Genomic DNA, 26,611 nt, shown 5'->3' with positions numbered 1-26,611 from the left:
CATGATAGGATACCCCCATTTTCCCAGTTACCAAGGTAACCTCCATAACATAGCAACACAGCTCACCTACGGTCCAGTGCGCATGTCAGAAAATGGGACTGAGTATTTTTGAGGAAACGTTTCCTGGGGAGACTGTAAAATAGGCAGTCCTGTATCGACCAGAGTAATAATGCAACCGGATGTAACCTTGACTTTTAGCCATATACAGTCTATGCTTTTAGCACACATTAGCTATACATGTAATCGAGTAAATGCTTGTAGTTAGCCGCCACGCCCTCTCTGTGTGTGTGGGCGTTACGTAAGCCTCTACGCAGTGTTGCCAACTTGGCGATTTTCTCCTTAAATTTGGCGGATTTCCAAACCCTCCGGCGACTTATTTGTGTCAAAAGCGACTAACGACTAATCTAGCGATTTATAATGGTGTTATTAGCGACTTTTCTGGTGTTTGGAGACTCACATTGTTCTGCAGTTAACGAGCCGCGGGTGCTGCCGTGAGCCCCGCCTCCCTCCCATAGTACTCACAGGCGCTCAGACTGACAGTTGCCTGGCCGCTAGGGGTGGGCGATACCACAAAATCTGGATTCGATCCGATACCAAGTATTTCAGGGCCAGTATCGCCGATACCGATATCGATACCGATACTTTTTTTTTAATGAAAAGCGTCTTATGTACTTTCATATAGGGGAGAGCTGCATGACATGATTTTTGAGCTGAAATCATCATAAATAGACTAAATCTGAATTCATTTTCATGACTAAAGACAGGACAGTTTTTATAGACAAATACACGTTTTACTTTTGCAAATTTAAAGTGCAAACATGAAAAATAACAATACAAAGTGGCCAAAGTAGCGAACTGTCTTCTTGCACACATCACAGTTCGCTAAGTTTTAATGGCCAGTTGTGAAATTGCTCCACACAACGCTGCTCTTTCTCTCAGTCATCATGCGCGTGTGTGTGTTGCACTCGCGAGTCGCTGGCTGCTGCTGTCCTGCCCTGCTGGCTGCTGTCAGTCAGCTTGATAATCGGCGTTCAGGCAGGGAGCCTCGAGGAGAAGAGGACAGCAGTGGAGAGAGAATAAAAGAGCATATACTTGTGTTCGTCTGCACATAGTTTTTTGAAGAAATTGACGAGTAGAGGAGACGAGAAAAAAAGTATAACAGTATCGATCCTATTGGCTCTAGTATCGATATTTTGAAACGTAACGTAATATCGGAGGTATCGATATTTTGGGATCGATCCGCCCACCCCTACTGGCCGCAGCAGAGCTGCTGCTGCAGTCAGAGCAGAGAGGAGACAACCACACTCCCCCGCGTCGAGACTGCAAATGAATTGCGCATGCGCCAACTGCCAAGCCGTCCTGGTTTTGAGCGGGATTTAAATGTAAATGTTTCTTCACTCACTTTCACACTATAATAAATAACTGCCTTTGCTTTGCCTCACACAGCCTCAGTCACTCAATCACCTCGTCCACTGTGTGTGTGCCTCTCTGTGACAAGCTAAACATAATGGCACAGTCTAAATTGTATTCTCAAAAATACAGAAAGGAGTGGGAATCAAACCCTGAGTATAAAGGATGGTTGAAGCCATTTATTGGAGATGACACACGGGCATACTGCCTTTATTGTAGTGTAAGGGGGATTTCTATGCCAAACTGTCATGTTAAAACCCCAAAACATACTCAAAAGGCAAAGACATTTCTGATCTACTGTCGTCTGGATTTAACTCCGGTGGTTTCAAGTTTTGATCCTTGAAGGGTTGGGAACGTTTTTTGCCTACAGCCGCCATTACATGATATGCAAATTAGGCGATGACGTCATTTAGCGACTTTTCGGACAGCCAATAGCTACTTTCCTTACTATGGAGTTGGCAACACTGCCTCTACGGCTACGCAGTACATTTAAGACAGGAAACGTCTGCGTGCTCGGTTAGCCCGTCGTTGTGTTTTCATCTGAGCTGCCAACCTCGTACTCTAGCTGCCACATTTAAGGTAAAAACGTGTGTTTTTGTGTAAGTTTAGTTATGTGATATTACCATACCATTACTCTGAAACTTTTTGCTGTGTGTTGGCGTCGTTGGAGTCCTCATTTGACCTTTCGTTTTCAAGGCGTCCTTCCTCTGCTGTGGTTTTAAGAAGCTATTTCCCCTAGTTTGAGATGTCATGTGTTTATATCATAGACTGCAGTGTATATATAACGATTTACATATAGGACAATGAAGTACCCGGGCATGAAAATCCGTTTTTTCAGGGGGGGTTTTGTACTAAATGTTGGCAGTGTTCGTACCTCAAATAAGAATACAAAAATGACGTTAAGAAAACTAACAGGTATTACTTATATATCTCTTCAACAGTCTCTATTCTATAAGTATCACGCAATAAACACTGCTGGAATGGTAACTTTTGGAATGTAATAGGTTACAAATTACTTGTTAGTTACGCTGTTAACAATGTAACAAGTACTTGCGCATACTTGATCAAAGTAATGTAGCTTATTCGTAACCCATTTCTAATTAATGTTTTAAACCAGAAAAAAATCTGAAAATGTCCTTAAAAGCATACATTTAAACCAGGCAGTGTAAAAGCCAACTGTCAAAGTTTTTATAAAAGTTCTTCAATATAATTTGAATTAAGATTGAAACAGAATAAATGCTGTACTCTCAAAATGACGCTGAAGTAGACACCATCATTTTAATTGGTAACTGTACTTTATTCACATAACCTCACTTTGTGTTACTGATTTACATTTATTTTTGTAATACTACATAATAACCAGAACTTTATCGACTATTGTTTTTCCTTTCTCAAAGTTTGCAGGATGGTGGCACTCTCCAAAGAATATGGCTACGTGGTGCTGACTGGGGTTGCCAGTATTGCCATGATTGGACATCTGGCCATTAAAGTTGGCAAAGCCCGCAAGAAGTACAAGATAGATGTGAGAAGAAGTCTTTTTGTTCAAACATATTGCAGAATATCTTCCAATCTTTCTCACTCATCCTGTTTTCATCAAGGCCGGTTGGTCTACATTTTGTTGACATAGTTTCATGGGGGGGGGGGCAGGGCAGGGCAGGGCAGGGCAGTGCCGTGCCGTGCCTTTTTTTGTGGCTTGTGTGAAGCATTTTGCATTGTCTATACAAACAAACGTGTCTTGCCTTGCAGTACCCTCAGATGTACAGCGACGACCCAGAAAATGGAAACATTTTCAACTGCATCCAGCGGGCACACCAAAACACGTGCGTATGAGTTGAAAAATGGGCAGTGTGACCTCAAACGCACCCACTTGAATTGTATTGCGCCATGCTTTCATGATTCATAGTAACAATGGTAAAAGAGGTGAGAGTTAACATGATGTTATCACCTCTTTACAGCCTGGAGATCTACCCTGCCTTCCTTTACTGCCTGACAATTGGTGGACTGCATGCTCCTGTGAGTGGATTTTTGTCATACTACTGTAGCACAAAAATAGAGGCTTATAAAATATGCACGAGAGACACTACCGGTGAACATATGTCATACTTTCACTTCCCTAGTTGACAACTTACTCTTTGGTGTATAAAAAGTGTTCTGATTGTTATGTTAAAATAGGCAAATTAGGCGTTGCTCAATAAATTACCTGCTAATTTGCATACATTTGCAATAATTTGTATTGCCAGGTTTAAAGTTTAATTTGGTTGAAATATAATAGTCAAACTTTTGAGCAATCTATAGACGCAAATAAACAAAGATTTAGTCAAATAAACACCTGAATGTGTATTTTCGTCTTTCTCTTTCACTAGTCTTAATGACCACAGCAAAATAAGCTTGACAAATTCTCAACATGGCTTTTTGCTTATTTGCTCTTGATTCAAAGCAACATTTGAGAAATATATAGAATCCTGTCATTACTAAATGTTAACATTGTGTGTGTGTGTGTTTCTATGTTAACCACAGCGTCTTGCCAGTGGATTTGGAGTTGTATGGATAATTAGCAGAGAGGTGTACGCACACGGATACTCCACAGGAGGTAAGAACATGTCAGGCAGTCCAAATGTAATTGACATTTTCGGTGTAGATATTCTATTACCATTAATACAATTCATCTCAATCAGATCCCAAAAAGAGGATACGGGGAGCGTTCGGCTACGTGGCTTTCCTCGGATTGATGCTGACCACAATCTGCCACGGCCGCACCCTGCTGGGCTGGACCGTACCCCGCATGGGCCCCTTCTGTCAAGCTAGCTGTTGCTAAAAAGGACCAAATATTTAGGATGCTCTTTCACTTGATAATCAAAGCCACTCTACATAACCCTTGCAATATGCATGCTAACCCAGGACCAATTTAACAATTTAGAGTTCATGTCGTCAAGTGACCCGACCAGTTCTCCAGGTATTGAAATTCCTCATTTAGAAAAATGAACAAGGTGTAGTACCTGGTCGGCGCTCCCATGATCTTTATCAAGCACCCAGATTCAGACATTTGAACTTGAATAATCCTTTATATTTTTTGTAAGTGAAGATGAAGGAGCTGTAATAAAAATGTTTGCACATTAAATAAAACTTGACAATGGTTTGTTTTCTTATTGAATTTTTTTTAGATTCTCATACAGGGTTTTGAGTTTTCCCATTGATCATAATAAATAGTATACATTGGTTATACATAACCTTGTGCTTTTCTTTTTTCAATGGGTATTGACCGAATGTGGGGTTTGGTCAACATTGGTGTGTTTAGTGCCTTGCCTTGCCTTTAGGGATCGGCTTTTTTGCATTTGAACGATTAGTTGTTCAAAGTCCACACTACTTGTCTTAGCATGTGGATTTATATCCCTGCAGATCTGTTTGGCTGGAAACCAACTGCGAAAGACAATGCCCGTCACACAGGTTACAATGACACAGCAAGACTCGCCCATACATCACAGTTTGTGTTTTATTATCAAACTTAATATCAATACATTTTTTACAGTCCACACTTCAATGGCATATTATAAATAATACATCACTGTTGGCACTTAACAGGAAAGTAACACACGAGGTAATAAAAACTGTGAAACAACAGCTTAGTTCCTGCACATTTGATAGGCTAATAATAGAGGCTGATACAGGTAACAACTATCTAAACCTGGGAAATTCCTCATTGTCTCCACTTACAGCACTTGAAGAAATACCATTTGCAGAAAACAAATACATTCCTTATAAATAGGCATTTTACAAAATGTTTTCAAAACTTATATATTTTACTTTTATAATTTGTTTCTAATTTAAGTTTGTTTTAGTGCAAACATTTGTCCGAACCAAATTCAAGTTTTATACCAGCTTCAGACCATGAAAATAAAAGTCCCCCCACAATTGTAATAACACAATTAAAGGCTGCAAAAATAAATATGTTCCATGTCAAATTTGAAGTTAAAATATGTTGTGTTTGTTTTTCCCAAAGATATGGCTTATTATAAAATCACTTCTGTCATTTAAGTATATTTTGCAAAACCTTAGTTTTAAGACAACGCGTGCAACCTGGCAATTTGGCTTAAAAGTGCACTTTACTAATATTTGGTCTCCTAAGGGTTCATCATTTATATTCCTTAATCATTTTGTGGTAATTTTGGCAAATATCCCATTTCTTTTTTTTCTTTCTTCTTGCCATATAACCAGAGGTTGTCTGTTTAGGACTTGATCCACATTACCTCAGACGTCCCCCAGGGGGCACTGCAATCATTCAAGCGATTTAAAGTGCTGTGCATACATGGGGAGTCACTCAGGGGTGCAGAGGCTCTACTAACTCAAAAAAACAGTTTCTACTAGACTGGAGATCTCTGGAAATGTAAAGGGAATGTGGCAAAAAGAACATCTACAATCTCCCATTTAAAAGACTAAAGCTCCTCTTTATGGAACTACAGATGAATATCATTTTATCACTGACCCAAAACTCTTCTTAAGAATCGTAGCTAAATACAGTCAAAGCTTTGATCTTTGAGTGTCGTGGACAGGATGCTTCCATCAGTAGGAGTATCTGGAGAGCGGCGTGTCCTCCATCAAATCATCCTGGAGGAGAAGAGGTAAACAAGATAAAGATTACAGCCTACCAGTTAAATGCTTTTACTCACAGTTGTACACTTGTTGAAAAGTGTATAAGGGATTTAGTGACTTTTAATCTGTTATTCCCTAAATATAGGAGTCGCATTTAGCAGTGCAGCAATTTAGTATTGCATTTCTATGTAGCTGTGGGACTAAACAGAGAGACGTTAAAGAAAAATGGTTAAAGAAAATTTGTTTTGCAAAGACGGGAAACCCCTGGATCCTACATTTCATATAATACAACCGAATATGGTGTCTTTCTTTAGACCATCCTTGCCTGGCCAGTATCATTTAAGTGAGCGTAGTCACTTATATCACCCATTGGATTTTAGACAACGTTTTACGATTTGCCATTGACCTCGAATTGTTACGGTTACTATAAACCACCAGTCAGCAAATCCTGTGAGATTTTAAGCAAAGTTCTGGAAATTAATTGAGGGTTACCTTGGTTGCAGGTCTCAGTGGCTGTTGCAACTTAAATCATAATGTAAACCCTAGAGCATACCAGCTTGGAAATGAACATCATGCTGTACTACAAAATACATGAAACTAGCGATTAAGGCCATGATTCAATCACAAACATTTTCAAGTTAGAAGTGGGTTCATTTGTTCTCATAGACTTTTATACAATCAAACTTATTTTTGCAACCAGAACCTGCCCCCTGCTGGCCATTAAAACAAATACGGTTCAAGGCAATTCACATTGATTTTGATTTGAGGCTCCCAAGGCATTGTTCACTTTGTTTCTTTTTTTGTAAAACAGTGTTTCTCTCTGGACTAGGTACCTATAAAAAAAACCTCTTAAGTAATAGTGAATCACAGCCACATGTCATTGTTATACATGGTAGGTGTCTCACCATGGGTAGATCCTGCAGCCGATGGAACTCTGGGTGAGTTGTCCGCTGACGAAACTTGAGGAAGAGGACGACGAAGACGATAGCAGTGGTGACGATGAACACTGAAAGCAGGCCAGCCAGCAGTGGGTCTAAAGGGGAGCTTGAGCGGGGCCTCTTGAGGTCTAATAGGATAAACATGATAAAACATGGGCTTTTAAGAGCGAGAAAATAAAGCCAATCTTGGGAGCCGAATACAAAACTCTTACTGCCATACCTTCATCTCCAACATTGAGCTGAGGCGGGACCTCTCGGTGTGTAGGCCCAGCAGGACCTCGGCCTGGAGCTGAGGTCAGAGGCTGTGCTTTGGTGGTGGGCTGCGTGGGGGCTGAAGTCAGTGGTTCAGACTGTGGCTGCAAGGTGGAGGCGTGGGCCGTGGAGCTCGTATCCTGCACTGGATACGAGCTGGCTGCTGGAGATGAAAAGGTGTTGAAGGGATCTGTGGTCAGAGCGGCTCTGCCTTCCGTGGTGGAGATGTGCGGCGTAGAGGCGCTACTCTGTACAGTCGGCGCGGACGAAAGGCTTTCTGTGGCAGCTGGAAGTGGGGATATGAAGGCAGGGATGTGTTAATTTAAGACAGTACATAGACTAGTTCAAAGGGAACAAACCGTACACACAGAATCAAGATGAGTCAATCCCTCTGACTGTGTTTATGTTTTCAGGTCCCACCTCTTTCCTAACAATACCATGAAACCTTGTTCGCACCGTTTGTATTTTCATGCATCAAACAACAACATAATAAGGAGGATGGTGGAGGTCACAAATTGCTGAGAACTGCCACTTTAAAGCTTTGCAGAGGCTGTGGACATTTGATTTGATTTTGATTTGAAGTTGAGGAATTCCATGTTTAAAGCAATCTGGATTCAGGATTTAATTGAAAAATTAAAAATCTTACTCCAAATTCAGACTCCAAACTTAAACTCCAAGTAAAGTCAGAGTTCTCTGAATTCCAATTAATGTTTTAAATATGTCAATGTTTTATTTCTGACTTTAATCCTGGGCGCCCAATGTTACCTTTTATTACTAACGGTATCTTGGCACCGAAACCGTAGTTTCGAATACACACCGGTGGTTTCTGACTTGGCTCGTTGTCAGCCGGTAACCAGCTGCCCAGACATTTCGTGGGAAAAAGGATGGAAACCAGGCGTTCGGGTGCCGTGGGAAGAACCTCCGTTTATTCACGTTCTTCAAGCTATATTGACACTGTATTCCATACATACAGACTAGATACTATTCATTTTCTGACCACTTTCTCTATACTTTCGTCCCCGGGCGCCGTTCAAAATGGCAGCACACTGCTCCTAACACTAGGATGGGTCAAATGCAGAGAAACAATTTCCCCACGAGGGATTAATAAAAGTCCATCTTAATCTTAATCTTATTTCACATTGGGCTCAGTTCTCTCCTGTATGATAAACTCCAGACATCTGCACAAATGTAGAGATAACAACAGAATGCCAAACTCTTAGCCTCAGGTCAACAAACTAACATAGACACTAAAGGATTGTGGTTTTTATGATATTAAAGATCTAAAACTAGATTGACAGTCAGAAAATGTATCGGTATAGTTGCTATTTTAAAGCAAAACATGCTGTTTCTATAACTAGTTGTACAGACAAAACTGCGTCACTATGCATTCCACAAATAAATAAAATAATCATAACCAAAAAAAACATGCGTAGATTAATCGATAATGAAAATAACCCAATAACTTTCAGACCTAAACAACACAGGTAAATGTTGACAACACGCGTGCTTGTAACAGGGCTTCTGTGGGCATTATCAACAACAGTCTCCATTTTTTTCCTTTTCACTATAGCTGTAATATTTCTTCTCTGTGAAACTATTGAATAACACACACTAAGCTCACCTCCTTTCCCCTCACTCATCATGAGAATATTCTTACTCCACTTAAAGCACATGTGGCTGTTTACATCAGGCTTGACAGCTCATGCCAACAGCTGGGGAGGGGGCTAGGAAAAGGGTGTGTTCAAGGACCTTTGTACGCTGTGAAATTACAAGCCAGAGTAATGTTTACATTGAGGACAGATTGAGTCAACAGGCGAAAGACAGCCATGTGCATGTTTTGCATCACATTACAAAGCAACCAAAAGTAGTTGCTGATGCAATTGTGGGCCTTCGAAGGGAGAAACTCAAACAGCATCTCTCGCCTACACATTGCTCGATAGGGGCGGAAAGAGAAGTGGCGACAAAGGCTAAAAAAGGGGGCAAGGGTTTGATCCGGATGACGTTATTATGTCATTTTGTTTATTTCTGGGCTGCTTAAAGAGGCAAGGCAGCATTAGCAGCGAGGGTTATATTTATCTGAGCTATAAAAGGGAATCTCGTAGATGAGGTTGCGACACACATTCTCGATATCAGTGCAGTCATGAGAGGGTCAGGGGAGCTAAATGTTCCTGGAATGCTGCTGGCAGAGTCTGAGAGGAGCGTCTGGGCAGATTTAAGTGTGTGGGCTGTTATATTTTAAGATTCTGGACAAAGTAAACAGACTGGACAAGAACATTAAAGATACAGAAATATATAGAGCTTTTAAAAAGATAAATGGTGCATACAGGTTGGATTACCTGACAGTGAAGCAGGCACATTGGTGTGTAGGGATGTAGCGGTGGACGATTGTGTTTGATATAGGCCGAAAGAATTTGTCACAGTCTCTGAATGGACTGTCACTTCGGTCTTGGTCATAGTTGTGGTTTGGGTTGGGGTTCCATCCCCGCCTGCAGGATTATATGTCCACTGTGAGGGCTCATTCCCAGGATGCTCCGTCAGGTCAGGAGATGCTGAGCTTCCAGCGTGACTCGGGGGGGCAGCTGGGGTGAGGACAGGAGGCAACACACCGCTCTGACCTATGGAATAAAAGATCAATATAAAGGGATGAAAAGGTCTTCTACAATTGTGTCAAAACAATCTCACAAAGTCGAATTTTTAAATGCTTTGTTTTGTAAGATAAACATTCAAAAATAAAAATAATACATAAACATATTATTTATAATCATAAAACTTGCATATTTGGTTGGGATAAGTAAACTCACTAAATATGTTTACTTGAGGGCTTTGATGGCTTTCCTTACATTCTTAGTCGACTAACAGTGATATTGTTGAAACATCGATTAGTTGATGAATCGATAGATCTGTATAAGGGTTTCTCCATGTATCATGCAAAAGCCTCACTTCAAATCTTGTGTTTTCCTGAGATGTGCTATACGATTTTATGAAATAAATAATTTAGCATGAAAAAAGTCTTAAAATCGACTATTTGTCCAAAGAGATCTTTGTGATGAGTCCAAAAGGAACTTTGGTCGACTAATTGTCTTGTAGCTGGTAGCCCTATATTGTATAATTTTTTCGCTTATATGGAGCTTTTATAACCCAAAGATAATCAGTTTATTATGATGAAAGCCAAACTCTGATATTTGAAAAACGAGAACCAGCGATCTCTTTAAAAAAGAAATCGCTGCTTATGACTTGATTAATCGATTCTCAAAATAGTTGACGATCAATTTGATGTGATTATGCCAATCACTCTTATGCAATTTAAATGCTATGATGAAAACTATGTGTACTGACAGCAGTTTGAGTGTTTTTGAGTCTATCCTGAAATAAATAAGATATATTATTCCAATGAAATGAGAGAAGACTGAACTAAAGTACGTTCAACGTTTAAATAAACATAGCTAGTGGTCACAAGAGTTACCAAATAAACAGTGAAACACTCATCTTCTTGAACAAAGGTAATCCAAACGATATGGTGAGGTAGTAAGCAAACTGTAAGAAGTTAATAATACATGTAATGACGTTAATTTGCCCATCAGCCTGCAGCTCTGAATACACTTTCTGTAAGATCAATAGAACATCATGTGAGAAATGGAAAGCGCGTCAGCAGGATGTCAAGTCCCTCCAACACACACACACACACACACACACACACACACACACACACACACACACACACACACACACACACACACACACACACACACACACACACACACACACACACACACACACACACACACACACACACACACACACACACACACACACACACACACACCCACACACCACACACACACACACACACACCACACACACACACACACACACACACACTAGGGATGCTACCTTACCTCTTGTCTGCGATGGGCCGGTAAGCACCACCAACATGCAAAACACCAAATTCATTTCAAATATCATCTTCCTCGCGGACTTTCCTTGCAGATCACACCAATAAAACCGGACCAAAAGCCTCCCTCCTCAACGGTTTCTCGGCTCTGAGGTAGTTTCCGTTACGTGAATTGACAGGGCGCATCATCGGCGCTAAAAATATCCTGAGGGAGTCGGGCAGAAGAGAGGCAGGGGTGGGGCCGCTCCGCAGGCTGCATGCGGGCGGTGTTTGGAGCAGAACGGGCTGCACGGGCTTTATTCGAAAGAGGCAAAACCGATCTCATTGCACATTCATATTTCACTCTCCAGCTTTGTTTCTCTTAATCTGCATATATTCCTATAGCGACATGCATCAGTTTGCAGTCGCTCCTCTGCTCCAATCAGGTGCCAGTGCGTCAGAGGCGCAGTAGTCTGCGTCAGGAGCGCCTGTTGTACCACACACTGTTTTCCTGATGATTAGGCTTGCTTCAGTGGCGGTTTCTAGACATTTACCCTCATGGGCGTCAGGGTGTGCTTGTGGTAATGTGAGACAACAACTTTCCAGCCCCCGCAGAGGTCAGTGTGTCGTCATGGCTGAGCGCACTGCCCACATGTGTGCCGTGTGGACAGCTGAGCCGCGGCGTCCTCAGCGTGCTCTGACACACTTTAGAGGACAGGCTCTCCTCCTTCCAACCACTTTATTGTTTATTTTTTGCCGATCAGGCTTTAATTTATAAAGGATTTCCAAAGGCGACAGGAAGACACCTTCTCTTCAGATGGAGCTTCCAGCAAATCCGGGAGACAGCCCGGTGGAGTTGGAGTTAACGGTGGAGAATGTGGAGTCGGTGAGTGACTTGTGCCACTTCTCATGGTGACTGTCTGTTGATCTACACGTCTGTTAAATCATTTAAATCTCATTTAAATTCACATATTTGTCATCAGATCATATTGATATGGACATATTTGATTTGATACAGTAACTGAATGTTCTGCAGCAGTTTGGTTAAATAAATAAATAATAGAATGGTGGTTGGATAGTTCACCAAAGGGAGTTTAGACACACTGGACATTTTGTAACATGATACCAGCTATAAGCATATGCTGTCCTAATAATAACTAACACCATATGCCTTGGATTAGTTGCTATGACAACACATTATTTGACACAATTCAAACAATTTGACATCAAGTAAACTGGGCATGATCATCTCAGGAATTATAACGTAAAATGACACCTGTGTTAAAGATTTGAAAAAGGCGTGTATCCACCTGTTATGATGAAAATATACAGGTCGTCATTACTCGTCAGGAAGTAAAGGGAGATTGGCAGTTTTTAGCCAATCTGACATCTTATCAATGTTTTTAATAATGATGGTTTGTATAAGTGTTCACTTTGCCTCGGTCCTCTCTCCTCCTCCAGGCTCTCTACCAGCTGTACTTCGACCCGGACATGGAGCGTAAGAACGAGGCCCAGAAGTGGCTGACCCAGGCTCAGGCCTCGGCACAGGCCTGGCAGTTCTGCTGGGCCCTGCTGGCCCCTGACAAGGCATGTGTTGTGTGTGTGTGTGTTGTACATGCATGCCAACAGCAGTATAGTTTATCTTAATCTCCATATCGTGACCATGGGCTGAAAAAACGATGTTGAAGAGGCAAACTTAATAGATGTTAAGCATCTTTGGTTAGCGTGTTGTGTCTCTTTAGTCATTTTGAGGCTCTGTAGTTCCTTTCTTCTCTTTGCAGTTATTTTCAGTCTGTGTTGTTTTGTCTCTCTTTATAGTCATTTTGAGTCCTTCTGAAGTTGTTTTGTCTCTGTTATTGTATTGTGTCTGTTTGTGATCTCGTTTACTCTTGGTTATCATTTTTAGTTGTCGTTTTCATCCTTGTTGAGTCTCTTGTAGTCTCATTGTGTCTCTTATAGTCTCATTGTGTCTCTTATAGTCTCATTGTGTCTCTTGTAGTCTCATTGTGTCTCTTGTAGTCTCATTGTGTCTCTTGTAGTCTCATTGTGTCTCTTTGCGAATGTTTTGCATCTCTCTGTAATTTAGTAGTGTCTCTTATAGTCTCATTGTGTCTCTTATAGTCTCATTGTGTCTCTTATAGTCTTATTGTGTCTCTTATAGTCTCATTGTGTCTCTTGTAGTCTCATTGTGTCTCTTTGCGAATGTTTTGCATCTCTCTGTAATTTAGTTGTGTCTCTTATAGTCTCATTGTGTCTCTTGTAGTCTCATTGTGTCTCTTTGTAGTCTCATTGTGTCTCTTATAGTCTCATTGTGTCTCTTATAGTCTCATTGTGTCTCGTATAGTCTCATTGTGTCTCTTGTAGTCTCATTGTGTCTCTTTGCGAATGTTTTGCATCTCTCTGTAATTTAGTTGTGTCTCTTTGCTTGTTTGGGTTAGGGTTAGTTTGTTGTCATGTTGGGGCCTTTGGGGTTAACTTGGGGCCCTGTAGTGACCCATTCATAAATGTGTCTGTATCTTTGCAGCTCCCAGAGGTTCAGTTTTTTGGCGCTAGCACCCTCCACACCAAGATCTCCCGTCACTGGAGCGACCTCCCCTCAGACCAGCACGACAGCCTGAGGATGCAGCTCCTCTCCCACATCCTGCTCTTCTCCTCCGGACCCAAAATGGTGCTAACCAGGCTGTGTGTGGCCCTGGCCTCCATGGCTCTTAACCTAATCCCACAGGCTTGGTCCCAGCCAGTGGCGGACATGGTGAGGGCCTTTCAGCCACAGAAGCCTGATTCTGAGGGCAGCTCGGGCTCAGAGGCCACCCAGGACCCTCAGGCACACTGCCTCGCTCTGCTGGAGCTCCTCACCGTTCTTCCAGAGGAGTTCCAGAGCCGCCGGCTGGCTCAGGCTCGTCGTGCCCAGCTGAGAGAGGCCCTGGCTGGGGAGTGGGCAGTGGTGTGTCCCTTGCTGCGTCAGCTTCTCCAGAGTCAAGACTCCTCAAACCAGGTGAAGGAAAAGGTGCTGCGCTGCCTGTCCAGCTGGACGGGGCTGGACGTGACGTTAGGGGACAGTCATGAGCTGGTCCAGGACTGTTTCACTGCGCTGTCCAACCCCGAGCTGTTCGACAGCGCTGTGGAGACCATCGTCACCGCCATCTCACAGCCCGACAGCCAGAGGTGAGAAACACTCTGCCAGTGTGGAACAAGTGCGTCTACTCAAATACTGTACTTGAGTTGAGGTACTTGTTATTTACTTGAGCTTTTCCATATTTGTGCTTTACTCTGGTTTTTAAGATAAGATAAGAAATACTTTATTGATCCCAATTTGGGACATTTCTTCATTGCAGCAGCATAAAAATACAATTTTCATACCCTTCCTGGGAAAAACCATTAATCTCTAGATGTTAGGATTTGGAAGGATTGTAATAAACTAGAGGATGTAGTGTTCCTTTTTGAGTTGGGACATTTCTCCTCCTTCTTTACAGTAGCTAAATGTTCTGATTCAAAACCTTTTGAATCAGCTCAAAATACATTACAAAACATGGAGGTTTTGAGAGGATGTGTGGTCCTATATCCCTGTGATCTTGTAAGATATGGTGCAACGCTAAAACAGTTAATAAGTAGAACTTGGTACAACCTTAAACATCTATGCAGTATGTTGCAACACATCAATTTAGCAATACTATTACTGGAAAAATTGTTTTTTTAAAAACCCGACAGGGAACAATAACGAACCAATCAATATTTTAATTTTTCATACGTTTGAACTACATTTTGATGACAAAGACTTATAAAAGGTATGGAATGAAAGACTTTATTTTAAGAAGAGTATTTTCACATTGTGGTATACCTTATTTCACAAAGGATCCAAATATATCTTCTACCACTTTACACTGCATCATACATGTTTGTAAAAGTCACAGTCCATGTGCAGGTGTGTGAATCAGAAGGTGTGTGTGCAGGTACACTGATGCTCTGGTGACCCTGATGCCTCTGGTGCTCGGTCTCCATGACCAGCTGAAGACAGCGGCGAGGGACGGGGACATGGAGAGCTCACATGGTATCTGTCGTATCGCTGTTGCTATGGGGGAAACACACTCCAGGTACACACACACACACACACACACACACACACACACACACACACACACACACACACACACACACACACACACACACACACACACACACACACACACACACACACACACACACACACACACACACACACACACACACACACACACACACACACAGCACCTTCCTTTCTGGCTTCAGTAAATTACTTTTATTTCTTAATTGGGATCAATGTGTTTGTGTCTGACAGGGTTTTGTTGGAACAGGTGGAGCACTGGCAGGAGTATCTGGCTCTGGTGAACATGATTCTGTTCTGTACCGGCATCCCGGGGTACTACCCGGTCAGTGAGACCACCAGCTCCCTGACGCTCACCTTCTGGTACACTCTGCAGGTACGCTAAAAATTAGAGAATTAGATAAAAACATGTTTTGTACATTACATTTTTTGTTAAATGTTATTTTCTGATAAAGAAGTTAGTGGTTTAATATGAAACATCTCAGCATTAAATGACTGCAAACAACTAGATGTGTTATATATTTTTTTGAGTTGCAAACCTATCCAAACACATTTTTGTATTAAGGTAACTGTCAATCAATCAATCAATGTTTATTTATATAGCCCAATATCACAAATGTTACATTTGTCTCAGTGGTCTTCACAGTTTGTACAGAATATCAGTATGACAATACGACACCCTCTGTCGTTAGACCCTCTGTCCTTAGACCCTCACATCGTACAAGGACGTACAACTGTCTTTTTATTTGAGTTTATTCATTATGTTCGATGTATCCACTTTGTGCATGCATCGGCGTTGTAGCTGTCTGCCAGAAGCTGCCATAAATGGAGCCTTTATCTATTTTAATATTTTAATAGTTGGTTTGATCTTGGCTGTTTTTAATAATATAGTTTGACCTGATTTTAGTCATCACACATCTAGATCTTCATTTATAAAGAGACAAGCTGAGCAAACATTCGCAGAAGCCAAACTACACACAAAACATTGATTTGAACTAGTTATTATTTTGTTCAGTGTTTTTTACTGGCTTTTAACCTCGGATTTGTTCATTTTGAAGACCAATGCAGTTCAATCAGGTCCCTGTAAACCACCCCATGGACGTCTTTAGTTAGTGTTTTAATTGAGAAGTAGAAAATGACATATTGAGCACTAACTGTGTCTATGTGTAACTCTGTCTACCAAAACATTAAGGAACCAAACGTTCTATTTCATTTTGTGTTGCTTATTTAGGATGACATCTTGTCATTTGATGAGGAGAAGCAGGCAGTTTACCTGCAGGTCTACAGGCCAGTTTACTTCCAACTGGTGGATGTGCTGCTACATAAATCCCACTATCCCTCCCAGGAGGAGTACGCCTCCTGGTCCTCTGACGACAAGGAGCAGTTCAGAATTTACAGGTAAGACACAAAACTAAAACTATCCACTGGATGTTTGAGTTGCTAAAAAGAGTAGCAGCAGACTCAACTTTGACCTTATATCACACTGTGTTTCCACCTCTCCTTTGCATTACAGAGTTGACATTTCCGACACCTTGATGTATGTGTATGAAATGCTGGGGGCAGAGCTGCTCAGTAACCTTTACGACAGGCTGGGCAGACAACTGATGGACCCCCAGCTGTCAGCAGTGTGGCAGGTAATGCACATCTACTCAATCTTTACATCTTTACATTCACAACTTTTTGCAAAGTAAATAAATACACTGTGTTTCTCTCCATCTTCAGGACACAGAGGCCCTGTTATTTGGCTTCCAGTCCATCGCTGAGACCATAGACGTGAACTACTCAGACGTTATCCCGGGCCTCATTGGTCTCATCCCCAGAATCAACATCAGCAATGTAATGCTGGCTGACACCGTCATGTACACCATAGGTACATATCCAAACTCCTGTTTCTGAATGGGTTACTATTAACAACTCCAAGGCTTTGTTTTCTAATGTCTTACATTAAAGTGGACATATCACGCTCATGTTCAGGTTCATACTTGTATTTTGAGTTTTTATTAGAACATGTTTACATGATTTAATGTAAAAAGAAAAACACAATATATTTCCCATACTGTCAGCCTGAATAAACCTGAATTCAGTTTCTGTCTAAAACGCTCCGTTTAAGTGTCTCTTTAAGAGCCCCTTCTGAAAAAGCCCAGTCTGCTCTGATTGGCTCTCGATGAAATTACAATGCACCTATCTCAAGGTAGTTTTTAACATGTGGGTGGATATGCTCCGCTGTCAGTCAGTATATTCTGATGATCCTGCATGTGACATACTGTGCATCCCATGACCAAGGAAGTCAACAAAGAACTGATAAGGTTGTTTTATTTCATAATTCGTCGTTCGGTTGGCCCTCCAGATTAATGACGTTTTTGTGGCACTAAAAATGTGAGTTTTATATATTTAAGTCTCCTTTAAAGCCAAATATTAGTATTAGAATACCCGATTATGTTACTTTTAGTTTTTTGGTATACCTTCACACCCATTCACTTTGAGTATGCATTCTGAATTTCCCCTGTTGTCCAGGATCCCTGGCTGAGTGGCTGGCAGATCACCCCGTGATGTTGGGTGGCATATTACCCATGGTGCTTCAGGGCATTGTGAAGCCAGAGCTGTCTGTGTCCAGTGTGTCCACTCTGAAGAGGATCTGCAGGGAGTGCAGACATGACCTCAGCCCCTACGCTCAGGACGTCCTGACCGTCTCACAGGTCCCACACACAGCCTCTTTTTTTTTATCATTAGCGATAAAGCTGTCTTTACATTAACACTTGTGTATATCTGCAGGATGTACTCGTAAAAGAAATCCATAAGGTGAGTAAACAGGCTTCAACATTTGCAGTCATTTGTAATCTTGTCAACACAAATGTAAAGCTAAGCGTCTCTCTGAGGACTTCATGTGTGTGTGTGTGTGTGTGTGTGTGTGTGTGTGTGTGTGTGTGTGTGTGTGTGTGTGCGTGCGTGTATGTGTGTGTGTGTGTGTGTGTGTGTGTGTGTGTGTGTGTGTGTGTGTGTGTGTGTGTGTGTGTGTGTGTGTGTGTGTGTGTGTGTGTGTGTGTGTGTGTGTGTGTGTGTGTGTGCAGAGCAGCCAGTGCATGTGGCTGATGCAGGCTCTGGGTTTCCTCCTGTCCGCCCTGCCTGTAGACGAGATTCTGGGCAGACTTCACTCTCTCATCACCCCTCACGTCCAGCGGCTGGACACACTGGCCCGGCAGGAGGTATGAAGAAACTGATGCATGTCCTTCAGAAGATCCAACACTGTGTTGTTTTCCATACACACAAACACACACATGAACTGAGAGGTGTCAAAGCAGAGGGGCTGCCATAGTCTGGCACCCTGATGCAGCTTTGAGGTGTGATGCCTTGCTCAAGGGCACCTCGGCAGGACCCAGGAGTTGAACTGGCACCTCTCCAGCTACCAGTCCAAAGCACGTTTAAAATGTATTTTATTTTCTTGGTCCATGCGGGGACTTGAACCAGTGACCCTCGGGTTCACAGGCCAAGCTCCTACAAAAAAAACAGCTGACTGCACCTTGGAAGATTTTCTGCAAAAGTACAACATATATTTTAGGTAATAATATGATATATTGCAATACATAGATTTCCTCTAGTAGTACTTTACTGTCAATAAGTTTAAAAATAAGCAATACCACTTAAATGATGAGTTCGATCTAAAACAGGACTATTAGGCATCACTAGTACTACTAAGTACTACTGTAAAGTACACTATTACCAAAGTATAGATGATTGAGTTTAAATATGTTCGGTGATAAGTTATACCTCCCTTGTATTAAGTACTCCAAAGATCAGTGCAATATCGTGCTGTATTTGGTATATACTTAACGCTAACCTAATGCAGTGGCTGTTTGACACAACTTTACATCAATGGAGTTGTCTTTGCTCTCACAACAGCTATACATGTTCACTGTCATCATCACAAGGTGTAATATCTGACCCACCCACTCTGTCTCCCTGCACAGCCGGACCCCACTAACAAACAGGCTATCGTCCACATCCTGGGGATGCTGTCAAGCCTCTTCACCACTCTGGACATCAGACACTCAGACAGCTTAGAGTCCGCCTCCAGCCAGAGACCCTCCGCCCCTCAGGGCACCCCCAACCCAGTGAGTTCATGTACCACTACCTCCATCATCTTAAACTACAGTATTTCAATGTTTCCAAATGGTGCTTTGTTGAAACAACCCTCAATATCGCAGACATGTCAAGAATGTATCAAAATAAAAACCAACATAAAGATCTACTTGTGAGCAAGCTTTTGCTCTTATGATCAGAGCTTCCGGAACAGTCTCAAAATAAACATTAAACCTACCAATTCAGGCTTTTAACTAAGAATGGTTTATGGACATTTTAAATTGTATTTATGCTGTATCATTTCATTCAATGTTATGGTTTATTACTTCATCTATTTTCTTTATTCCATATTGTTTTTGTTGGTTAGTATAGCTTGGAATTCAATTGTATCACATGCATTCCAGCATTGGTCTTATTTGTTTAGTGTTGCCTTTCTGCTTGTTCTGTCTTCTGATTTCTGTCTTTTCAGTCGTCTGTGAAGCATTTTAAACTGTACGCACTTTGAAAGGTGATATAAGTATAAAGTGTTAATTGATGTGAAATATTAAAATAAAATCTTATCAAATGTTGTTTTTAGGTAGTTGTTGTTCTGCAGCAAGTGTTCACATTGATCCAAACCATCCTCAGCAAGTGGCTCGATGACTCAGAGGTAGTAGAGGTAGGAGTTTTTGTACTGCTTGCATAAATATGTATGTATGTGATGTGTTGTGTGAGTCTGAGCATGTATGATGTGCATGACTCACAGCTCCCTCCCTCTGCAGGCAGTGTGTGGGGTCTTCGATAAGTCGGTCCGAACTCTCCTACATGATTTTGGGCCGATGGTGGCTCATCTGAGCGAGATGCTGGGGCAGATCTACAGCGCCTACCCACAATCCTCAGCTCTGGACCTTGCCCGGCAGGTACGCCTCCACAGATCAGGGCCTGAGTTAAAGCATGATCCCTCAAAACTCTAATTCTGACTCTAACCCTGTTGCATAACTCTTTAAGAGGACATTTTATGCTCATTTTCAGGTTCATATTTGTATTCAGTGTCTCTACTGTGACATGTTTACATACTTTAATGTTCAAAAAGCTCCTCTTTTCACCCTCTGTCTGAAACCAGAGCCCAGTCTGCTCTGATTGGTTAGCTGGCTGGCTCTGTTGTGATGTGAGACTTTGGGATTCAAGCCTTTGTAGACCATAAACATAAAACCTATAGAACACACTACAGGAAAGGGAACCCCCCCCCAAAGGGATAATAGGACCTCTGACTACGGCCAGGAATGTGTCCCTATTGATACCTAACATTCAAATTCTTTGGAAATCAAATCTTATTTTCTTTCTCTTTTTGTAGATGGTTCACATATTCTCCGGAGAGGAACAACACCTCTGTACCATCAGGAGCCTCATCGAGGTGTTGACATCTGTGACACTTCATTTATTTCAGCAAGGTAACAAACACAGACAGAGAAATGTCTTGATGATCCCAGAGATATTTCTCCTGTCTCATCTTGGATCTCATCCTCAGGTCCACGGAATCATCCTGACATCGCAGAATCATTTATGCACCTTCACGCTCAGGTGGGTTGAGTGTTGTCGTTCTTTGTTCTGTACGTCTGCAGCACACAGACCTGTCCCCTGATCACTTTGTGTTCACTTAGGTTCTTAAGAGGAAGCCTGAACTCTACCTGTCTGAGCAGCTCGATGTTAAAGGGCTGTTTTACTGCGGTGAGTATAGGCCATTGTTTAATGTACGACATGTTTTTGTTAAATATTTCAGCACTTTGTGATTATTTTAGATTCAGTTCAATGTGTTGTCGAATTGAAATGTGAAAAAAAGCCTTTTTTGTTGTTTTGTTTTCCATAATCTTGGATGTTGGGACTTGTTTGTTGAAGTATTTGTAAAAATAAATAGTGTTTTTACTATTTTTCCCCCCCCAGGAATTCTAACACTTAAGTTTCCAGAGACACCCACAGTAAAAGCTGCCGCTCAATTCTTTGTAAGTAAGCAAAGTGCACGTTTTCTTTTTTATTGTAAGCGATTTAAAAAAAAAAAAAAATCTAATTTCAACGTGTGTCCCTGGCAGACGGAGCTGTTGCCTCGCTGTAAGGACATGCCCTCCCTCGGGGAAGTGTTGCAGAGGGACGGACAGCTTCTGACAGAGACCATACTCCAGGTGACAACTGGATGTGACACAAAGTGCTCCTGCATGCATGTTCTCTCTGATGTTTAGTCATAGTGTCTTCTAGAGAAGCTTATGTTTTTATTTCTGTCTCAGGCGGTAGGAGGCGAGTCCTCCCGCAGTCTGACGGAGCATTTCTCCGAGGTGTTGTTGAGTCTGAACAGACACTGCCCGGCTCTGCTGGCTCAGTGGCTGAAGGAAACTCTACAGAGCCCAGGGTTCCCCTCTGCACACGTCTCCTCAGAGCAGAAGCACAGCTTCAGCCAGCAGCTACTGAGGTGAGGCTGCACCTGGTACAGTTTCAAACTCTTGATTCATATACAAATAAAACTACATTTAGGTGTCTCAGTGGAAAATATGAAAAAGGGACAATGACAAGCAACCCTAATCAAATGAGTTCTGTGAGTGATACTGATTCCACAATGTATCATTTTATCAGGAACAAGCCTCAGAACCAGTACCCAACCACATTTTCTTGTAGAAAATATCTGTGCCTTGACACAAAAGCCTCTTTCATCATAGGGAGCTGTTTATGAGCGGTGATTAAAATAAACAAAATAAAGGCTGCAGGAGTTAACAACAAGGGCACTAGAATCTGCCCCAAGTCTGGTAACATAGGGTCAGGGTTTTTTCATTTCCAGTCCAGCTAGGTTTCAGTGCCCTAAAATCTCTGAATCAGAAAAGTGAAGACAGCAAAGAAGTCTCAAGAGTGCCTAAAGAGTTTCCAGCTGTGAGTATCTGCTGAAATGAGGTCTGCATCAGGAAGTATCAGAATGACCTGGGGGGAACAGTTCTCCTCCTCTCTTAAGCCCTCTGAAAAGCACCTGATTGGCCGAGAGGAAATGCACCCAGCTGCTCTCAATTGTTAATCAGCAGCCAACAGGTGATCTGATTCACCTCCAATCAACTCAGGGGAACTGAGACATCCAGCTGTAACGAATTGGGAGAAGGGAAATACCAAAAGTATCTAAGCATTATTAAAAGGCACTCTGTATGTCCCGACAAATATATTATTTGATCTAATACCAAGAAACTAACCCCCTATAACTGACTAACTAATTATAAAGGAAACATGATTAGGGACACCTTTCTTGCGTAATAGTTCAAGGGAACTAGATATATGTGCAAAAGAGACACAAGAAACAGTGGAATAAAGTCTGTTGTTTTGACTAAATCCATTGATTTGTCTTTCTTACAGGGAGCAAACCAACAAGCGACGCGTTAAGGATATCGTGAAGGAGTTTTCTCTCCTCTGTCTGGGTCTGCAGGGGGCCGGATAATCCCATAATAGACTGAGCTCGGAGCACTGCGCTCGGGAAGAAACATCCGGAATCTGCTTCACTGGTAAATGGTGCCAAATTGGACCGATCGGGGACGATGGACAACATATCCATAATACTTGGATTGAACCAAAGCAAAAACAGAGATTGAGTGGACGATTATTAGGATAAAAGGAGCTCTGTGCAACATGTTTTTATTACAAGACTCTTGTAAAAAAGTGTCCCATCTCCACTCTCCGTAACAAACAACAATAAACAGTTCATTCTTTGCATCTGCATGAGCAGCTGTGTGTGTGTTCACTTATTTATTGTTTATTTTCTCTTTCATAATGCTTGTAGATTATTTTCACACATTATCAAAATATAGAAATCCCCCCCAACACACACCCAAGCTAGGCTTCTTCTTCTCTCTGTTACAAAGGAGAGCCTTTTAAAAAAAAGAGACATTATATAGCTTATAATCATGTACACGTATACTTCTGCTAATATATAATAAAAACAATTTCATCACTTCCACAACAGAAAAAGATAACAAGACTGACTTTATTTAAAGCAGACAACATGTCCTGACAGTAAACTGCTTACGTTTTTTAATCAGTGACGTCACTGTGAGGGGGGGCAGTTGTTGTTGGTCTGCCTCTGTAGAAAAGGGGGGTTTGAGGAGGACTGTGGTGCTGGTGGTGCACTGAGATGAGAGCGCTGTAAGAGCTAGTCTGTGAGTGTGGGTGGTGACTGTGCGTTTCAGCCACAGCTCAGGACCCTTCTCCTGACCCAGTCCTGACCGGCTGCTCACTATCGTATCCTGGTGAACAGGTTCAGCACCGACTTCGATTCCTGGGAACAGAAAGATTGAATAGTGTCACAAACAATAAAGATGACTAAACACTGTGTTATGGCTGTGTGCCTCTACCCTAAAAATACAAAAAAGGTTTCTTGAACTTGAAAAAAGTATCAAAATAGGCTAAGACACACCCACTTCCCTTCTTGTTGCTGAGCTAGGTCCGACCAAGCCCCCAAAAGGTGTGCCAGGCTTTCAAGCAAATCTTCGTAGAGGCCAAACCGTGGACATGTTACTTCCGTCAGCTTTTACCTTTCCACGAACTAACAATTGGGTCCTATAAGTTGTAAATCGCACCAATGGCCGAATTCCCTGTTTGTTTTTCTTTAACTTTCATTTGACAGAGCCAAGACCATGGCTCTATATAGAGAACTGGGTACAGCATTGGAGGCGGGGCCTAGTTCCTTCCTATGAAACTTGCTCAGTGGCGCATGAACCCATTTTGAACTGACTCGAGTGCAAAAATCCGCATTGAGGCCAATTGTGCAATTAAGCCCCGCCTCCAATGCACTCCCTCAAGAGCCGCTTTCACACCAAGTACTTTGCCTTACTTATTGCGCGTTTCCACTGCAGCGGGTAGCTCGCTTTAAGCGTGCCGAGCCGTGCAGGGCCCGTTTTTGGTTGCGTTTCCACTTGGCCTAGTACCGGCTAGCGGGTCCTAATTCACAGTTTTTCTGGCCCCATTCTTTCACACACAGTGACGTCATGAGCTACCCACAATGCAACACGCGCCATATATATATATTAGGGCTGTCAGTCGATTAAAAATATTTAATCGCGATTAATCGCATGATTGTCCATAGTTAATCGCGATTAATCGCAAATTAATCGCACATTTTGTATCTGTTCTAAATGTACCTTAGAGGGTTTTTAATAGTCTTATCATCATATGAGTGGACAAATATGCTTTATGCAAATGTTTGTTTCATTTGAACAATGACAAATATTCTCATGAATATTCTCAACACAACAACCTCTGAACATTACAAATATCCGCCTCAATTCAACCTGGAACCTCTCTCATACAATGTGTGTGTGTGTGTGTGTGTGTGTGTGTGTGTGTGTGTGTGTGTGTGTGTGTGTGTGTGTGTGTGTACTGTGATGGATCGTTGGAGCTCTGTGCAACTCAAGGCATATGCTCGACCGGGAGCTGCCTGGACGCTGCAATTATGTTGCGCGCACTATCCGTGCCGAGTGTGCTGACTTTTCGTACAATGTCCCACTGTCTGGCTTCCTGCATAAGGTCAAGTGCTCGGCGCAGTTGTCGGCGAAATGCCGCTCATCTGTCTTCATTGAAACAGCTCCTTATATCCGTTAGCGCAGCTAGCTAGCACCAGATGCTAACAACAACAACAATACACGTAAGGTGTGCGCGTTCTCGCTCGCGCCGCACATACACCTCCCGGTCCTCCCGATGGCCAGTCGGTGCCTGCCGGTGAGCGTGGAAGTGTAGTCTGCCGCAAGCTGTCAGCATCAGCTTGTAGATGGTATTTTAAACTCTGAAACTACCGGGCGGCCGAGGACAAAAAATATACATGCGTTAATTGCGTTAAAATAATTAGTGGCGTTAATTTTTTTTTTGCGTTATTAACTTTCCTGGAGGTGCAAATATCCTGGAGGTGCAAATATAAACAGCTAGCTAACGTAGCCAGGCAGAGCGCACTAGGTTTTTTTTTCTGAATTAACGACCGAAGAAATCGCTGCATGTCTTCGGATTACATCTCTGGACTTGAGGGGTGTGCTCTAGGTCGTTACCAGCGTAAACTAGAGCTGTGTGGGTTGTCGGATTGCCCTTACAGACTGCCTGCAGATGTATGGAAAAACGACCCTCGAAAGTGGCCTTCGTCGATTTTGGCTGCATCTACGTCTAATTTCTGGAAACACCAGGTGAATACCCCACTTGTCACAATAATATAATCATGCCATTGCATATATGTGGTATTTTAGAGTTGACTAGATATTGATTAAGGCAATAGACTATGATATTCAGTACAGGAAGCTTAGCAACACCTAGAAGGTGTACGGCTAAACCCTTGGCCTGCTTGCACCTCGGGTAAAATGGCAGATACCGGGAGTACGGTGTCGCCCTCGGCCCAATACCCGTATGTGTGTGTGAAAGAATAAAATCGTGGTTCTAGGGCCAGGAACAACCAGGCTGAGTCGGGCTGAGTATGCTAAACTAGAGAGAGAATCGCTGGCAAGGGGGCTACAACTAAAACAAGATGAACATATTTGACCGTGATTTAATTGTAATACACGTTTCAAAATGATGCCGAAGTAACAACATACTGATACCGGTTAGTAAAAACCATGAATTAATGCTTTGACATGTCTGCAGACAGACGGCAGGCGAAAAACCCTATTAAAATGCGTGTTTTCTAAATGGAGCTTGGCTAAGCTAACATTATACATGCTCCGACCGTCCACACTCACAACAACGGCCTATACAGACATAAATAAACCAGCGACTGTATTCGCCATGACACAGGCAGTCTGTGGTTTGTACTTGTTTAACTTTTGTCTAGTTTCTGAACAGATATGAAGAGCTGTGAGCTCTGAGTGCTAAGAGCTAACGGCTGTGTTGTTTTTCTGGGGCTCTCACTGAAGATGACGTCACGGCTCCGCCTACACTGCGTTACTATAGTAACTACCCCAGTTCCTAAACTGTAATGGAAGCGCAGCATTAAAGTGAGCCGGGCCTAATAAGGCCTAATCAAACCGAGCGAGGCCTGCAGTGGAAACGCGCCAGTGCTTAGTACCCCCATGGAACGAAGTACAGATCGCGTTCACACCGGAATAAGTTCCCTGAGGGAAGTCCCCGGAGTAAATCGCCAGAACGCTGACACCTCCTCATCACTCCACCGCTCCCATGTTTTCTTTTGTGTTGCCATAAGTTATTCTCTCTCCGTTGGTGCGCGGGGCTAATGCTAATAATGCTAATGCCAGCAAATACAATGGCAGCTTCACAAAACTTTTCAGTTTTACGAGGCGTGGTTTGCAATTCTTTCACACACAGTGACGTCACGAGCTACCCACAATGCAACGCGCGCCATATACAGTGGGGCAAAAAAGTATTTAGTCAGCCACCAATTGTGCAAGTTCTCCCACTTAAAAA

General features: G+C 42.3%; 4 protein-coding genes across 4 annotated transcripts in view; 2 read left to right on the top strand and 2 right to left on the bottom strand.

The window, feature by feature from the left end:
• The first annotated feature begins 1,836 nt into the window (after window positions 1-1,836).
• mgst3a (microsomal glutathione S-transferase 3a) lies at window positions 1,837-4,546 on the top strand. Its single transcript, XM_034215219.1, has 6 exons — window positions 1,837-1,989; window positions 2,808-2,932; window positions 3,157-3,230; window positions 3,366-3,423; window positions 3,928-4,000; window positions 4,086-4,546. The coding sequence occupies exons 2-6, from the start codon at window positions 2,816-2,818 to the stop codon at window positions 4,223-4,225; spliced, it is 462 nt and encodes a 153-aa protein (XP_034071110.1). The 5' UTR covers window positions 1,837-1,989; window positions 2,808-2,815; the 3' UTR covers window positions 4,226-4,546.
• Window positions 4,547-4,882: 336 nt separating this feature from the next.
• LOC117545444 (mucin-5B-like) lies at window positions 4,883-11,477 on the bottom strand. Its single transcript, XM_034215218.1, has 5 exons — window positions 11,084-11,477; window positions 9,524-9,802; window positions 7,156-7,473; window positions 6,903-7,063; window positions 4,883-6,012 (listed from the first exon to the last, which is right to left on the bottom strand). The coding sequence occupies exons 1-5, from the start codon at window positions 11,148-11,150 to the stop codon at window positions 5,968-5,970; spliced, it is 870 nt and encodes a 289-aa protein (XP_034071109.1). The 5' UTR covers window positions 11,151-11,477; the 3' UTR covers window positions 4,883-5,967.
• LOC117545442 (importin-13-like) lies at window positions 11,117-22,939 on the top strand. The gene is made up of 21 exons (XM_034215215.1): window positions 11,117-11,944; window positions 12,520-12,645; window positions 13,583-14,223; window positions 15,009-15,149; window positions 15,374-15,515; window positions 16,371-16,537; window positions 16,653-16,773; window positions 16,862-17,009; window positions 17,654-17,835; window positions 17,912-17,938; window positions 18,208-18,342; window positions 19,105-19,248; window positions 19,794-19,874; window positions 19,978-20,115; window positions 20,550-20,646; window positions 20,724-20,776; window positions 20,857-20,923; window positions 21,137-21,195; window positions 21,283-21,372; window positions 21,475-21,656; window positions 22,577-22,939. Exons 1-21 carry the CDS (start codon window positions 11,876-11,878, stop codon window positions 22,656-22,658), a joined length of 2,892 nt encoding a protein of 963 aa, XP_034071106.1. The 5' UTR covers window positions 11,117-11,875; the 3' UTR covers window positions 22,659-22,939.
• fzr1b (fizzy/cell division cycle 20 related 1b) overlaps window positions 22,922-26,611 on the bottom strand; it is a 21,231-nt gene continuing 17,541 nt past the window's right edge. Inside the window, exon 14 of the mRNA XM_034215216.1 lies at window positions 22,922-23,492. Coding sequence (XP_034071107.1) covers window positions 23,451-23,492 — 42 coding nt within the window. The 3' untranslated portion in view covers window positions 22,922-23,450. The remainder of the gene's footprint in view (window positions 23,493-26,611) is intronic.

This window comes from Gymnodraco acuticeps, unplaced genomic scaffold, assembly GCF_902827175.1.
Source record: "Gymnodraco acuticeps unplaced genomic scaffold, fGymAcu1.1, whole genome shotgun sequence".
Taxonomy (NCBI): Eukaryota; Metazoa; Chordata; class Actinopteri; order Perciformes; family Bathydraconidae; genus Gymnodraco; species Gymnodraco acuticeps.
The sequence above is the reverse complement of the archived record's forward strand: the minus strand, read 5'-3'. Positions and strand labels throughout refer to the sequence as shown.